Below are 16,542 nucleotides of genomic sequence, written 5' to 3' on the forward strand. Positions count from 1 at the left end.
CAAGGCTTGTTTTAGTTGAAGGTGAAAATGGAAGAGGAAAAAAATTACTCCAACAGATCTCAGTATTTCTTTTTATTGCATTCGTTGTCTAACAACAATAATACTCATTGGCAAGAAATTTATTTACACTAACAAATTAAATTTAATCACAGGTGTTTTTAGATTGGTCAGAAAACAAAGGATATTTTGCTTTGAATGCCTCTGAAAACCAAAGAGTAAGAAATGTTTGAAATGGAACAATCTAGAGAAATACATATTAACCAAGCACAAGAGAACAATTCAGATGTGGCACTATTGTCTCTTACATGCAAATGATCAGACACCAAAATGTACAAATTAAAAGTTTCAGATAACATGCTATCCATATTTATTGGACTTAAAATTATTTTCGAACAACTTTTTTCCTTTATATAAATAAAGAGTAAAATAAATCAACTTCTTACAACGGAACAGAATTCATTCTCTTTCTTTTTTCATTTTTCAGCTGGCCATATTTTGTTAGTAATATATAGCAGGTGTACTAGTGGTTTAATTGCAACACCATTAAAAAAATATAAAAGCAGTAGTGATGACCATAAATAATATTAAGGAAAACATATACATAAATATTTAAGGGACTTCACTAAGCACTAACTAAATCTGATGTTGTTGGAGGTGTTATCTAGCCTCTTCATTTCCACTTTTTAAGGTAATTTAGTTATTTTTGGCCAATTGTTCTTTCATGGATCGAAGATTAAATCCTTAACAGAAAACCTGGATGTGTGATTAAAATGCTGAAAAAATAGACATGTACACCTTCCAACAACATACTCACACTCACATCCACTTGTGTGACATTTGGCAATGACCTAACCATGCCATCACTCCACAAAAGAAGAAAATAAATGGTCATGTGATGGCAACACTGCCATCAGAGAGCCAGTAGTTAGTGGCTTACGCATCACAGCTACCAAATATGTCATATTAGAGCATGAGCGAATGCACAAGAACACACAGTGCAATTTTTAGCCAAGGAAACTGCAGTTCGCAGTTGAAATGCCCAAAGCTGCATAAACTTCTGAGTTTCAACTCAGCAATGTGCAATCTTGACATCAAAGCATTAACCAAACATTTGAGGAAATTTTATCTTACTAAACACCAAGTCTCTAATAAACCAATTTTACCAAAATATATAAACATGTAGAAGGATAAGCGCATTTAGTAGAAGAAATACATTTTAAAAAATCTCTCAAAATCTTATGAGCCATTCAATGTATACACAACACAAAAAGTGGAAATAAGGCTATGATTACTGCTTGGGGTCCTAACTGACATTATCAAGTTCCATACACAATATCTATTTTTTTATGCCATGTCATTGCGGTATGTGTGTGTATGTAAGGTGGGAGATATATTCACACATATGTAGTTCTGTATATCTACACAGTTGGCATGCACGTTATTGAGTAGTTGCCTCTTGTTCTCTTATCCCTTACCTCTTACTCATTTTTGAATCCCTAGCAGTTTGGGGGTTGAGATTGGGGTAGAGCCAAGGACTGGAAATCATGTTTCTTTCTTTTCCCACTCGGTAGGGCTGGAAGCAGGTCTCGTGCTATGCTTGGTCCACACAGTGATGTATATGAACCTTCAAGTAACAACCATGCCCTCAACACATCCACACAGACACCCACGGACAAGCACTTTAAGGCCCTCTTTTTAGCATCAGGTAGAACTTGATGCTTTCATTTTCCAGAGGGAAATGGATTCTGTGGGCTTCTCCTTTGCCCTCTGACTTCTCGGTTGGGTGTATTCCATGCTGCTACTTTAAATGATTCAAATACTACCTACATATTGCATGGTGTTCTTTTTTTCCCCCAGTGTTTTGGACCAAGACTAAATTTCCTGAGACTTGAAATACCTAAGACGAATGTAAATAAAACCTGCCTGCAGACCCAGGCTGCTTGACAGGAGTGGACCGCTGCAGCACGTATGTATTTCTTATAACACTGCTTGCCTTAGAAAGTCACTTTCCACCCCACAGTGTAATGCAAACCATTCTAGCAGAACATATGGACATTTCATTTCTGGACTTCATCTTTATCTACTTAGCTTCAGAACAGTGTACAGGCAGATCCATTGATTAGAGGTAAATTTGAAAAGGTATTTTTTTAAAATCTGGGCTTTTCTTTTCCATTTTACGTTTTCATTTGGAAAGCATCGGTGACATGAACCCTAGTGACCGCTGTCCTCCAAAGTGAAATGCCCCTACCAGCAGCTCTATTGGGACCATAAATTTAGTTACTCAACTGGCATTCGGTAATTCTTAAATATCTCAGTGTAATGAGGGGGCTACAAGACACCTAAAGTGCAGACATTTCTTTTAGAATTGTTGGGACACCTCTCTTTAGAATCTTGAATGCTTTTGTTAAACACTGGGTTTCCTCTCTTGAGCCTTGGTCAATATGACCTTTAACACTTACAAATGAGTTGAATATCCATATAAATGCAAGTTTTCATTTACCCTATAAAATATAATTTTAAAGCACATGTTAATCCAACTACACAAAGAACCTAGACAAGAATTCTTTGTCTTCAGCAAAAACCATAAAGGCTAATCAAGGTGCTAGATCAAACAAGCAGTGACTACTTTTGTAGCTTGCACCTGAGATAGCTTCAGATTTCAGGCTACAGATGACTACGGGATAAAAGGCGGTGGCAAGGGTTAATTTGGTCCCTCACTCATCCTCTTGCCACTTGGTTCCCAGCAACAACAAAGGAGCACCAGGTAAGTGTTCCCATTTCATGCCCTTAAAAGCTGAGTCTGGCATTAGCACCCATCATACTGTAACAGTGAACTGTCATGGGTTAAAAATGCATATGTGATATTGAAGGTGGGAAATCATGTCAACCTCAGCTCAATCCATGTCAACCCCAGGTAGCACAGAATAGCTTTACTGTCATGAAACTTAAGGTAGGCTCAACTAGTGTGTTAGAATGGGCAAAATTCGGCCCTAACATAAATCACTCGGAAGTAACTTCTGCAAAGTTCAAGCAAAAAAAGAATAATAAAACTATTACATAAACTATGAGTTACTTTAAGGGAGATAGTCTTAAATAATGTCATTCTGTTATAAAACTTAAGTCCTTTCATGGAACACTCAGCTCATACAATGCTCTCTAGCCACAGCTTGGCCCCGCCACACATCCCCTGTCCCCCAAAGCATTACCTATACCCCAAAACACTTTTGGCTATTGTTAGAGTCATACGGAGCTGTTGTTTAGGGAATATAGTTCACACTAACTGCATATTCCCCTTTTGATTCATTTTCTGATAAATAAAAAACTGCAAAGTCTTAATGTTCATGAAGCAACAATTCTGTGTTAAATCGTATGGACACTGAAAATCATTAGCATTAGGTAGGAATTATATAAGACACTGGGACCCCGATTAGATATCATGCACTACTGTCAGTTAAAAAAATAATAATAGGAAAACAAAATGCTCACAAGATCTGAGGTGCTTCATTTTGTTTTCATACTCTTTTATAATCAGTTTACATTTTATCCTTTGTTGGACAATCAAATCAAGTGCCTCTTATAATTTCAGCAGTTTTAAGTAGTAATGTTAAAAATAACTCATTAAGAACTAAAATTACTATAACTTAAAAAATCGAAATTGTTATAACACAAACTAAATGATTTGAGGAATAATAACAATTTGATTAATAATATTGTCAGTTGGTCATTTACCTAAATATTGGAAGTGTACGAATAAATTTAAAACAAAGGATAATGCTTCTGAGATAGTTAAGAAAATGTAATATAATAGATCATAAATTATGTGCAGAGACTGAGACTTACAGACATTTCCAGTATATACATCCATTTTCAAATATTACCAAAGTGTAAACATAACTTAAGATAACCATCCTCCTATTTCCACTCTTAAAATGAATACAGTTAAATTTCCAGTGTGATCCAGATCATTTTTTTTTTTCAAAGATGACCAAAAATGGCAAAAAATTTACAATAGCAAGCACTGGTATTACTGGATTTTGACGAATTTAGCTTTTGAGGATTAGAAAAGATTTGCTGGATTTTATAGTTCATTAATAGTGGTTCCTTGTTTCTCATGATATTAATAAACAGCAAAGCACCACACATCTCAAAATATTAAGAGAGTATCCAGGATGGCAGTTCCATCATCATACCTTAAATGAAAATAGACAGGAAAACATACATGGTGACTCTGATAATTGTAAAACACAATGTTACTTTATGTTAGTTTTTCTGAGGACTGAACGAATGGTCTGTACCTAGTGACAAAAGGACTGAAGCTTAACAGATAATACCTTGTCACGGAAGAGGAAACAGGCCTTAGGGAAGGAACAGGATGATAAATTTCTACTTGAGACGATTCCAGATTTTGAATATCGAGACAAGCGAAAAACCAAAAAACAAAAAAAAACAATGTTCTAAATAGAGATGGAGCTATAAGGGCGGGAGCCCCTTTACACTGTCTGCTACCTGTAACCTCCAAAAGCTGCCCCACGAAGCGCTGCGTATGTGATGTTTCCAGTGGAAGGTATGGACGGAGATGACCCATGTAGTCTTTCCGGAAGTAAAACACTTGTCCAAGAATCTGTCTGTCCTCAACTCTCATTGTGAAACTCGTCCCTTGGAAAGTGGATGACCTCATTTTTAGAGCCAATGCAACAAGGAGAACCAGATGCATGAGCATAAAGAGCAAAACAACAACCAAAACCAATCCATGGTTTGAAATTTCTCAAGACGGGTTTATTTTGTCCTCCTCTGCCCCAGTCTCCTGTACTTGAATTAGTCTGATGAAATACTGAAATCCTTAATATTGGCTTTAAAATACACATAACTGCTAGACTGCACCCTATGCACCATCTTAAACTTTAAGTGTCAAGAGGCAATCTCTAAAGAATGGAAGAGAATGGCTCAGAATAACTACTCGAAGCATCTCTAAAATGTAACGGACAGCTCTCCTTTATGGCAACATTCTATGTGCTCAATAAAATGGCTTCCCTGGTCGAATGTTAAATCTAAATTTTCTCAAACTGGTATTTCAATTTTTCTTAAAAGGACATTTGTTAAAATGCTTACTGTGCCCACTTGGGAAATCTTGAGTAGAAAATATATGATGAGTTCCTGACTGTGTCATGGTCATGCCAAAGACTAGCCAGAATGTTCCTCAGGAGAAGAAACCAGAAAATATTCGCTTCCTTAAAAATCAATTTCCTGTTCAATTTGTTGGGGAAAAAAGGAAAGGAATTGTGTTGTGTGTATTAGTGTTGCTGAAATACTGAACACGCAGCGGTAGCAAAGTAAACAACAGATCCCAGTACCCCATGGCTGCATTAATGTCTGACTTTTTTTCTTTGTTTGGCTAAATCTGGAAGATAAATGTTACTCTCAGAATCCCAAGGTAATACTCACATCCACATTCATAAGGCTTTTGCTTCCTTCTGGGGTTAACAAACAACCATAACTCTTTTCTCTCTTTCAGATGCCCAGCAAGCAGAACGGTTTGCTTGCTTTCTTGCCATAGCAGGTAATCATGGGGCAGGGCACCCACATTTCCACAGTGGGGCTGTGCCACTGTCCAGACACAGAAACAAGGGGGAACTTTCCCCACACACTGGAGGAGATTCTGCAGCCCAGATCTCATGGCAGAGTGGTGCTCTCCGCCATGGTGATAATGTGCGACTGCCCGTGTCAGGATCCCACACTGAAAATTCACGGCACCACATTAACAACACTGGGGCATGTCACGCTCCTGCCGGGCAGCGTCATGCTGGTTCTCCAAGTGGCTCAACCCACCGAACACAATACGAGATGTTGGTAAGTGAGAGAAGAGAGAAGAAACATAGCTGCTTTGCATCTCTCACAAATCATGTCCTTGGTTTGTTAATAAACTAAAGGTGGCTTGGGATTATTTCAGTAGGTTAAAATGAAGAGTGTATTCTATTATTGTAGAAAATGCAGTTATTCAACACACAGTTCCCCAATCTGCCTAGAGCACATTACCCCTGCCATCAGTTTCTTCTTCATCTTCCGGAGGAGAGCAGGGCAGGAAGAGATGGAGATGTCTCTTGAACGTCCCCACCCTCCGCTACGGCTCACCAGCACCCTCCACTGCAGCTGTCATCTTTTCCGTTTTCTTCGACTTCCTCTGCATTTGCTCTTGTTCCTTCCTCCTCAGCTTTTCTCTTTGTTTTTCCATTTTCTCTTGAGCCTTCCGAGCCTTCTCTAGTGACACCTTCATTTCCTTGAGTTTTTTTTTGACCACTGCTCGGTCCTGGGATGATGTCATTCCAAGAGCCTAAGAAGGAAACATGTAGACAAACTGAGTTTGAAAACCAAAGACCTCTCTGCTTATGATGCGGTCGATATCACAATATGTATAAGCTCAAAAACTAATTTAAGCATCGCCGGAAAGGTAAAAACTGAGGAAGATCTGATACATTTGCCAAAATATCTACATACTGGGGGACTAAGCTTTATTTGTTCTTTTGCTCTTTGAAGTTCCTAGCACAGTACACTTTAAACCTCATTAAGTAAATGCTTTCCAAACTGGTAATTAATGAGAGAGTGAATGAAAAAAGGGCACGATTCTGCTTCTCTAACCTGTAGGCTGTAGAAATTTCTAGGCAAAAGTATTGCTAAACTCATCAATATATTCGAAAGATAGGACTGGGCACCCACCGCCACAGAGGGCCCCAAGAAGGGCAGGAGGAATTGACATGGCTTCCTTTCTGCCAAAGTATTCAATTACAATGAGGACCACAAATGTCTTTGGGACCAAATGCCCATGTCAGCATGGCTAGCCATTCTCTCCCTGTAGGCAGACCTATAAAGGAAGCTTGATTATAATGAGAAAGTTGCTCAATGAGCTTGGAATTCAGAATAAGAGGAGTTAGTTAAATGTTTCATGACCTTCAGAATCAACAGCAAGTTGCATCCATCTCCCTATCAGGGACAGCCTTGTCAATGGGGCCTTCATATTCACAGGCTGTTGATTGATCTCTAACCTTTTCAAGACTGTCAAGAGATACTCATCTGCCAGTCAGCCCAGCAGGGGGCTTAGCTTGAGGGTAGAGAGCTGGCTGTAAGCTGTCTGTCCTCTTTCCACAGGGATGGGTGCCACCTCAGTCTCTAAAACAGGTGAACTGGACTGGTGAAAATGAGAATATGATGGAGGGAGAGGGACGACATGGTCTGCACATATTTGGAGAATAAAGTTCTGGGGAAAACATCATCTCAGTTTTAGAGTGGTGTGCAGGGAAGAGTGGGAGTGGGGGAGAAAGGAATAAAGAAGGGAAGATACATGGGATTTGGGTTTTAACTCTAATGTGATGAAACAATCCACATTGGCCATTATTAAAACTCACACTACATAGGAAGTAAGTAGAGTTAATACATGGACCATGTGTTGTCAGGTGGAAGCAGTGGAGTGAATCACTGGCTCTCCCCAGCAGCCTACTATTTAAACCCCTGATGACTTTCCGAAACTTCATTTACTACTGGGAAATAATTCAACGTCCTTTCTGCTGACTGTTGACAAGGATGACCTCTCAGATATGCAGAATGCTCTTATCTAATGAAAACATGTTAGGCGCTATGAGTAATACAAATTATACCTGATAACCTAACATAGACATATAATTCTTTACCTTAAGTTTATTTCCATCCAACTGCAGGAGCTGCTCTCCAGTGATGTTCTGGGCACTGAATTCAGATACATACTGCTCCAGACTTAGGCTCATTAGCCAGTGAGAGACCTGCTGCACACTCCATTCAGGAACGGCCCGATTCTGACACTGACTGTGTTTGGGAGACTGTCCGTCATCAAGGATCTGAGGCAGGAATGTCACGCAGGGTTGTTAAAGGGCTGAGATGCTATGGCTCAGCATGGCATGTTACGCTATCAAAAGGAATTTCTTGCCTACTAGAGCCATATGTATTTTTAACCATAAAGTAATAAGCTAATGGCTCTATTTGTTTGTAGCACACATACACAGTTATTACCTACATGTTTTTAGGTACTTGGGAATTTAAAAATCCCCCCAAATACAACAACATTATCAACGTAAGAAGTTTAATATTAAAAAATACAATCTAATGTTGTAAGCTTTTACTTCAAAACACTTTGGAAAGATTATCAGATGGAGGAAACAAATGTTTCATTAATCTCTATAGGCAATGCATCACTCCGCATTTATCCTCTGATAAGACATTAGAGATATGTAAAATTACATTTAAAAATATTGCGGTATCTTTCACTTAGAGGAGGAGAGCACTAAGCCCTCAGGTATTCTTAAGGGAAATTTCAAAGCCATTATTTCATTTGTGCAGTAAGCAAACTTATGAGGAAGGTAGGGCAGGCAGTATCTACAATTATTTTTAATAAATGAAAGAACTGAGACTCAGAAAGTCTACAGATCTGCCCAGTGCACAATATTGCTTTCAATAGTGCAAAGGGCAGTTACTTCCTAGAACCACTAAGCTGAGAGGAGATGAAGACAATGATAGGTCTTAGGAGGAGAGACAGAAATCGCCTCAGTGACCCACAGAGGAAACACAGAAGGGATGGGAAAGCTGAGATGAAGGGAAAGAGGTGAAACAGAGTGGACCATGTCAGGTAATGGTGATGGGGGATACATCGCGGGATTCTGGAGGTGGAATCTGGAGATGCCCTTGACTCAAGAATATCTTTTAAACTGAGACATAGACAAGGGCAGAGAGTAAAACCACTTAACACAAGGAACTCCTCCAGTACAGAGGAAGGTGCTCCTGTATTGTTTGATTTTTAAATCATCTGCAAATAGAGAAAAGGTTCAAGTGATACCAAACAAGCCACCACACACAGCCCACTGATAATAGCTCACCTCGTCATCTATCATATCCAGGCTCTGAGTGAGGGAGCAACAAAGGAATCAAAGAGAAAAGTGTTATAGAAACAGGACACATAACATACATGGTACAAAGTTTTAATAAAATTAAAATCACGCCAAGCCTGAAGAATATGGGCATGAAAGTTTAAGAGAAAAAAAGTTTTACAAAACAGAAATCATGTTAGAAAGAAATAACTATTTAGAGCAAAAATATGTTTTCTTACAATGCTTCTCCCCATCCCTTCCACCCTAATACTGATATTTCTTTCCTCTATGTATCTCTTGGGGGCACTAATAACTAATGCAATCTTCTGCCTCTCTTGTAAACATTTATCTCCTGAGAATTCTTAGCAATGCTGTTTAACTCTAGCTTCTAAATCACTGGTTCTTAGTAATCCTTCCTTATCAGGACTGTACCTGGCTCCTCTCCACTGCAATGAATACCAGTCAGGGCCCACGGCCAACTCAGAAGGAATGTCAGAATCTTAGGGCGGGGTGTTGGTGCGGAAGGTGAGGGAGAAATGGAATGGAGAATTTGTAAACTCCATGTGATTTCTGAGCTGTTTCCTATTTTTGCTCTCCGGTGCCTACCTTGCACCTCCGTACATCTGTTGAAAGTCATATCATTTAAATTAGAGAAAGGCTAAGTATATAGTAAGGGAGGTCTATTTAAGGGAGCCCCTTAACGGGGCTGAGAAACAATGCTTTGTTTTTATATTGAGACAGAAAAGGAGAGAAATCACGATGATTTCATATCAAATATGAAACTGTGGTCCTGATGCTCTACATGCAAAATCTACCTTAACAAAACTTGCCTGGTGATAGTTCATATGTAAAGAGTATGACTGAGAAAGCAGTTCTGTTTTAAGTGCCATGAACATACCTCATCTGACGACAGTGCTAAGGACTGAGAGAGCCCTGGTGTTTTGGGTTCTGCTCCTAGGCCGCTCAGGTCTGCCGAACTGGTACTACTGGGACTGAAGTCATCATTGAAGGTAAAATTCTGTAAAAACAAATGAAGCTCAGTGTGAAATGAGCACCATGAATGAACCTGAGGTAGGTGTGTTCGCAAGTTCTAAAAAGGTGATTTTTCAGTAATCTTACAAGAAATTAATTTTTGGTTTGGTGATGACCTTCGATTTAGGCAGTGGTTGAGAACACTGCGCCTTTTGAGATTCATACAGAATTCTGGTTGCTTTCTCCATCAGATGAAAGGATAGGTATTTGGAAGAAATGCTTTTTCAATCTCTCTTCAAGGGTACAGCATCCATTATCCTCTGCAACTGCTCAGAGGAATAATATTAATGAGTCTATCTTCTTTGACCCTAATCGTGATGAGTAACAGTGTAAGTGAAAATATAAGATGGTGTGGAGGGCCTGAGTTATGAGGAACAGATGGCAATCCATATTAGAAAGGTGGCTTGAGCACCTCCTGGGAGGGATCGCTTGCTGTTGGCTGTGATAAGTACAGTGAGAAATGGCAGATTCTCTCCTGGATGTAACCTTCAAGATAATGAGTTCTGGGGGAAGCCATACTCTGACACTACACTAGTTGTTACAGGCTAAAGTACAACACTCACATGGCACCAGCCAAGTTCCGAAGGGGCTGCAGCACAGATACACATTCTCAAATATTCACTTTGGGGTTGGGGAGGTAAGGAGTATATAAATAAAACTTCCCCAGAACTTCGGTAAAATCTTCAGTGGATATTAAAGTCAAATTAATTCACAATGACGACATAGCTGTATTTGTGAAAACACTTTTGAACCAAATCTGGAGTCTCTCCAGTGTAAGATAACGATAGAATTATTCAAAAAACATTGATGTAAATCAAATTCAACACTGATTATGTTTCAAGGCCAAAGTGGTCTATTGCTGTCAAACCTTCTTTTCTAATTCTAGAATGACTGGCTTCCCAGGGACTCTAAGCACTTGACCAACAGCATCTTGTTTCATAGTCTACTTCCGTAGAAATTGGACTGTTAGTTTTCCATTAGGTTCCTTACAGTGGGTTTAGTTGGTTGTCAAGAATAAATACGATGCCAGAGGCTAGAGAATTCAGTACCAAACAAACTCCAAGGTTTGCTAACGCTTTAGAAAAGGAGACTAAATCAGAGCACACAGAGCGAGGCTAGTAGAACATTTAAGCAGGAGGACATTCAACACAATGTGTTACCATTTCATATTGTCAGTGGAGATACAACCCCAAACCCTGTTAAAACCCCGTGAGCTGTCGGACTTCAAGAAAATAATTAAATTTAAGTAACATTAATCACACGTTTCTGTTTAAGAAAGCAAAGTGAACACACATAAAAGGAGACCAAACAACATGTGAAAGTTAGCCATCGTATGTGTTTCAATAAAGTGTTAGATAAGGTTTGCAGCGTCATGCTGGAAATAACTATCGTGCATTTAAAAACACGTAGCATCCATGCATATAATTCTTAATTCTGCTAAAGCTAAAGAACTCTTGCGATAGAATTACAGCAGTTGTTTGACATGGAAGTTTGATTTAAAAGAATAAATAAATAAGGGTGCTATGTCAGCATTGGTTTGTTTTAAAGAGATTCATTTAGATATACTGAACACATATTCGGTCCCAAATTTATTTGTTTTCCAGTAAATCATGAAAAGCGCAGCAAAAATAGTCTTGTAATGTAATTTAAGGTGGAATACTTGGTAAACAAATCTATCATATTGTTCCATGATTCAAATGCATCTTTCCCAGCATGGCTTAACTGTCAAACTGAGATTAAGTAGCAATACGTGAAAAGACAGGCAAATCAAAGATTAACACAATCTAGAATGGAACAGTATTAAAGACGGTGATGGTTAAATGAGGCTTTCTTTTTCCCCACACAGGAAACGCCATGCATTGTTTACTGCAGTGTTATCACACTGGCTTCTCAGATCCAGTGCACACACACAAGTTGAGAATGCTTTCCAAAGACTGAAGAAAAAGAAGAGATTTGGGGTTTTCTTGTTTTCTTTTTTAATCCATGTGTTTTTTCTACCTTGGACCCTTTTTTATCTGAAATTAGAGTTTCAGGAGAAGGCTGGAGGGGACTTGTAGGTGAAGGCAGGTTCCCGAAGGAATAGGATCCTTTCCAGCTTTCATTAAACCACGAGAAAGGCATGCAAGGTGAGCGAGGGGAGGCCTGAGCTGCAGAGGATGGCTTCGGTTTCCAGTGTTCCAGCCTGCCTCTGAAGATCCTGTTTATAAAAAGAATTGGGTGTGTTAGACAAAGCAAGGGCAGATGGAAAACTTACTGAACTTCTGAAGGGACACTGAATATAGTTCAAAGTAACAGTTTGAGAATCTGTTCTCCACACAACTAAGGGTAAAAGTTTTGCACTTTTGACTAGAACATTAATCGTTATTTTTTTTGCATCTAAATGGATTCTGTAACAATGATCAACATTTCATATTGCTATTACCATGGTGAATTCTTATGAAACGTGTCTAATAAATCTACGTGGATGAATTAAAATCAGAAGGATGCACAGTCTTTTAGGAGCTACTAAGAGGTTAGTCATCACAGTATTCCCTTTATTTGGGTCACATATCAGTACCTCACTGCTAGTGACATTTAGCTCATAACCAGCATTCTTTCCTGGCCTCCCTTGAATTCATGTTCCCAAAAGTCTAAACTTCAGAAAATGATATATTTAAATAATTTGGAAATTTCAGAGCTCATTTTGAGCAGAACATACACCTCACTGGTTTTTCACGATCATCTTAGTGCTTTTTCACAGGAGAAACACCAGACCTGAAGTCTTAATACTCTTATTAATACTGGAGGTCGAGGGTCTATCACCTCCTGAGTACATGGCATTGGGCCTTCTCTCAGTCCCTATTTCCTCATCTGTAAACGGTGGATATTTGGCATCTCATATGTGGTTAAGAATTAAATGAGATAATATATGTGAAAAGTGCTTTGAAAACTGTAAAAGTATAATGGTCTACGTTTATTGTTTAACATTTAAAAGATTCAAAAGCATTTGAGAACAAAGTTTGAAATCAGATATTCTTAATATCTTGCATATTTATATTTATGTTTTGCTCAGAGAAAAATAATTATCAGGAGTTGTGGCAGGAATGGGCAGTAGTTTCTGTGCATCTTGGAAGAGGTCACCCTCAATATGACCGAAAGACATCTGATGCGATGCCTACCATTTGCTAGCTGTTGATGTCATTACAACAAAGAGATTCTCTTTCAATTAAAAGAGCCTCAACACCATGGCTAGCCAACTCATGTCCTACAAAGATACTAAATTTAAATCTCCTGGTATCTTATTTCAAATATTTTGAAATATTACAAATTTCCATAAATAACGTAACTCTTAACAATTCCTGTTCATTTCCAAAGATTACTGTGAGAATCAAATGGGACAATAAATGTAAAAACATCTTATAAACTCTAAAGCAGTATATAAATGTAAAGGGATTGTAAGAATGATAACTAAAGAGAATGGAGAAGTCAGCGATGTTTCGTAGAATACTGACGCCTGACAAGTTGAATGAGCACAACTGTTGGTCACACTAAAGATCCCAAAAGACCTGATGCTTTTAATGGTGTATTTCTTTAAAAAAAAAAAAAAAAAAAAAAAGGGCGGGGAGGGGGTCTGCAAGGGTAGTAGAGAAAGACCAGAGATGTTGTCAACCTTCGATTTCAACCTAAAATTTAAACTAAAAAAATAAAAAACAATTTGTATTCTTAAATCCACCTACATACTATCAAAAGACGGAATAGAGAAGTACAATAACTGAACCCGAGAAAGCATGAGGCAGGTTGGTCTTCTGTAAGAAATGCTTTTTTTCCCTGGGTTGTGGACTAGTGCAGTGTTTCCCAAACAAGTCTGACAAGAATCATTTGGGGCAGCTATTCAAATGCAGATTCTTGGACACCCAGACTTAACTGAATTAGAATTTGGGGAAGAGAAAGGAAGGAGTTGGCCTGGAATATATTTTAACACATATCTGAGCTGACTCTTAAAGTTTTTAATATCTGTATTTATTAACATTATCTTGAAAGCAAATATGAGACTTCTGGAACAGAACAGGTTATTATTTACTTACAGAAAATTACTGCGCGGGTTCCCCATACCCTAATTTCCTTTCTCCAGGATGACATAATAAGAATCAGCTGTCAGCCTATACTCGATCTATACTGTAGGTAAGAAATCTAAAAAATATGTATCTGGATGGTTATTCGGGAGGACAGCTGTTTCCCTCTTCCCTCTGACAGAGGGAGAGAATCTTATCTCTTTACGGTAAACAAATTCGACTTGGGAGGGATCTTGGGTTCTTAGCCTTTGGAAAGTAATACATATCCTAGTGGGAGATAAGACTAGTATCTCTAGCTTCACAGCCTCGGGAATGTCTCCACCAAGATGAGCCTCATCTATCTGCCTCTTCCCATCTCCATTCCTTGAAAATGTAACTACATACCTCTGGGGAGATAAATCTCTGCAGATCTAATTTATCTGCTAAGGCCTGTTTTTTAGCTCAGGTCCCATGTGACAGTAAAAATGCTCACACAGCTCTAACTGCAGAAACATAAAAATATTTTCTCTGTAGTCTCACACTCCTGTAATTGGGCATCATTGAGATAAACTAATGTTTATTTTCTCCTTTGGTTATAAATTTCTGAATCAATTAAAGTAAAATGGGAAATTCTTTGAGTTCCATCCACAATTCAAATAAGGTAAGGCAGTGCTTCAATATATGATTTTAAAGTTCATAAATAGGCCATTATTAATGACATATAACTAAATGGTCTCATTCCCAGGTGCACTGCCTTTGTAACAATGTTTTTAGAACAACCACCACCACTTTTTTTTTTTTTAAATAAGAAATAAGAATATCGTTACCTAATTTTTGTTCTTTTAAGGACTTTTTGAAAAGGACTCTCGACAGTTCAAATCCTGGCCAGGCAATACTTCAAACAAAATCTGGAGACCACATCTAAACTCTTTGATAAAATTCTCACTGCCAGAAAAATATCCAAGACTGATAATTCCAGGTGGACTTGTACATCCAGCACAGAAGACAGACCAGGCCGGGAGGCCAAGTATGAGTGTGATGAAGGAAATCATGGAAGCTCGGCCTCAGGTGATATCCAGAGGCTTTCTTAGATAACAGAAAATAATAGAAGGCATGGAAGAAAAGTCCACAGAAAGCAATGCAAGCTCACTTCTAAGGAGATAACCACATCCTCTCAGCTGCAAACCACCAGGTCCTGGGGTACTCTGAAAAGTATTCTCCAATTCTCCCAGAGGTCTGGCTGTGCCCTGCTGAGGCTGTATCCTGTTCCCCTCATTCTTTGCGTATCCTTGACTCTAAAACTCCAAGAACTGATGTAACCTTTGTGTGTTTGCCAGTATCCATAAGTAACTGACAAGTGGTATAGTTCTATGTGCTTGGACCCAGAGTACAGAATATTCATTTAAAAGAGCAAACTCTCCGTTACTTTAAATCATAGACCTATCAGATTACTAAACATGCTTTCTAAAATGCCATTTTTCCTCCAAGAGAAACTGAACTCTTGGGCCTATGGAAAAAGCGGAGAAGTTTTGGTAGTAGTTGTTCTATTATTGACCACTCTTATAGTCTGTAACTTCGTGGAGAAATACGTAAAGATTTACGTAACATTCTTCCTTCTCTCCTTCTTCCCTTTTCTTTCTCCTTTCTTCCCTTCCTCCCTCCCCAACTTTTTTTGACTGATGGCAGGTCATGGGCTAAGGTGCACAAGCTCCATATAGATCCTTAATAATCTTTGTGAAAAATCAAGATTGGTGGAAAATAATTTCTAGAGGATCAAATAGGCATGTGTCCTGTACTTCCTTCACCTTCTTTTTTTAGCGTGTACATTAATGGCTCATTATCATTTTTGGAAAAAAGAGAATTACAAGTCACAGCTACATCTCTGATTGTTTTATTAGCAGGAACTGAGAGAAAGAATGGCTTCAAATTAAGTCTCTGTTGTCCTAAAATGTCTTTTGTGGGGTGGGGATGGGGAAGGAGGTAGGGAGACTGACTGTTTCCTGGCATGTAAGTGTTTTATAGTTAACAACTCTACAGAGCAATTAACTCACTTATGTACATCTTGAAACCAGCTTCTCCTGGGGATAGCACCCCAAAATTAAATTTCTCAGGTAAACATTCCACGGTGATTTTTGTTGGTGGGTTTTAGCTTCAAGTACAAGGTGTATGAAGTATTCAGAATCTAATTGGATGTCATCGAAATATAATTAGTAGTTCAGGAGTTGCCAGAACAGAAAAAGCATAAACAGAATATAGAATTCAAACAAGTAGTAAAGGAGGTTAATTGAAGAAAATCAGAAAAACCAGAAGGGCTGCAGGCATCAATTTACCCATATCAGATGAAGCAATTCTGTGTGGTTCTAACATCCACCAAGGAGACTGAAGTTGTAAAGCCAGCCCCTTCTGAAGGGGACCTGGAGACCCTAACAGATAACAGCTATGACAAGCAAGTGTCCATCTGCAGCTAAGGCAACCACATGGACGTATCCTACTTCCAGATCCTCAGTTATGGTCTAAATCTCTGCTCAATAACCAACAGCCCGTCTGAGCTGGTCACTATACAGTGTTCGAACTTATGCCAGGGTTCAAGACAC

The 16,542-nt window shown here is 38.7% G+C and overlaps 1 protein-coding gene across 10 annotated transcripts in view; it reads right to left on the bottom strand.

Annotated features, from left to right (window-relative positions):
• Window positions 1–57: 57 nt before the first annotated feature.
• Window positions 58–16,542, bottom strand: part of PPP1R9A (protein phosphatase 1 regulatory subunit 9A) — a 262,803-nt gene continuing 246,318 nt past the window's right edge. For 7 of the 10 annotated variants that reach the window (XM_039878061.1, XM_039878060.1, XM_039878059.1 and 4 more), the window contains 4 exons: window positions 11,916–12,114; window positions 9,784–9,903; window positions 7,680–7,862; window positions 58–6,328 (listed from right to left, as the gene is read on the bottom strand). In XM_039878061.1, coding sequence (XP_039733995.1) covers window positions 6,119–6,328; window positions 7,680–7,862; window positions 9,784–9,903; window positions 11,916–12,114 — 712 coding nt within the window. In that variant the 3' untranslated portion in view covers window positions 58–6,118. The remainder of the gene's footprint in view (window positions 6,329–7,679; window positions 7,863–9,783; window positions 9,904–11,915; window positions 12,115–16,542) is intronic. The other 3 variants (XM_039878065.1, XM_039878064.1, XM_039878063.1) reach the window with 1 other exon arrangement.

Source organism: Pteropus medius, unplaced genomic scaffold (genome assembly GCF_902729225.1).
Source record: "Pteropus medius unplaced genomic scaffold, Ma_sr-lr_union100, whole genome shotgun sequence".
NCBI lineage: Eukaryota > Metazoa > Chordata > Mammalia > Chiroptera > Pteropodidae > Pteropus > Pteropus medius.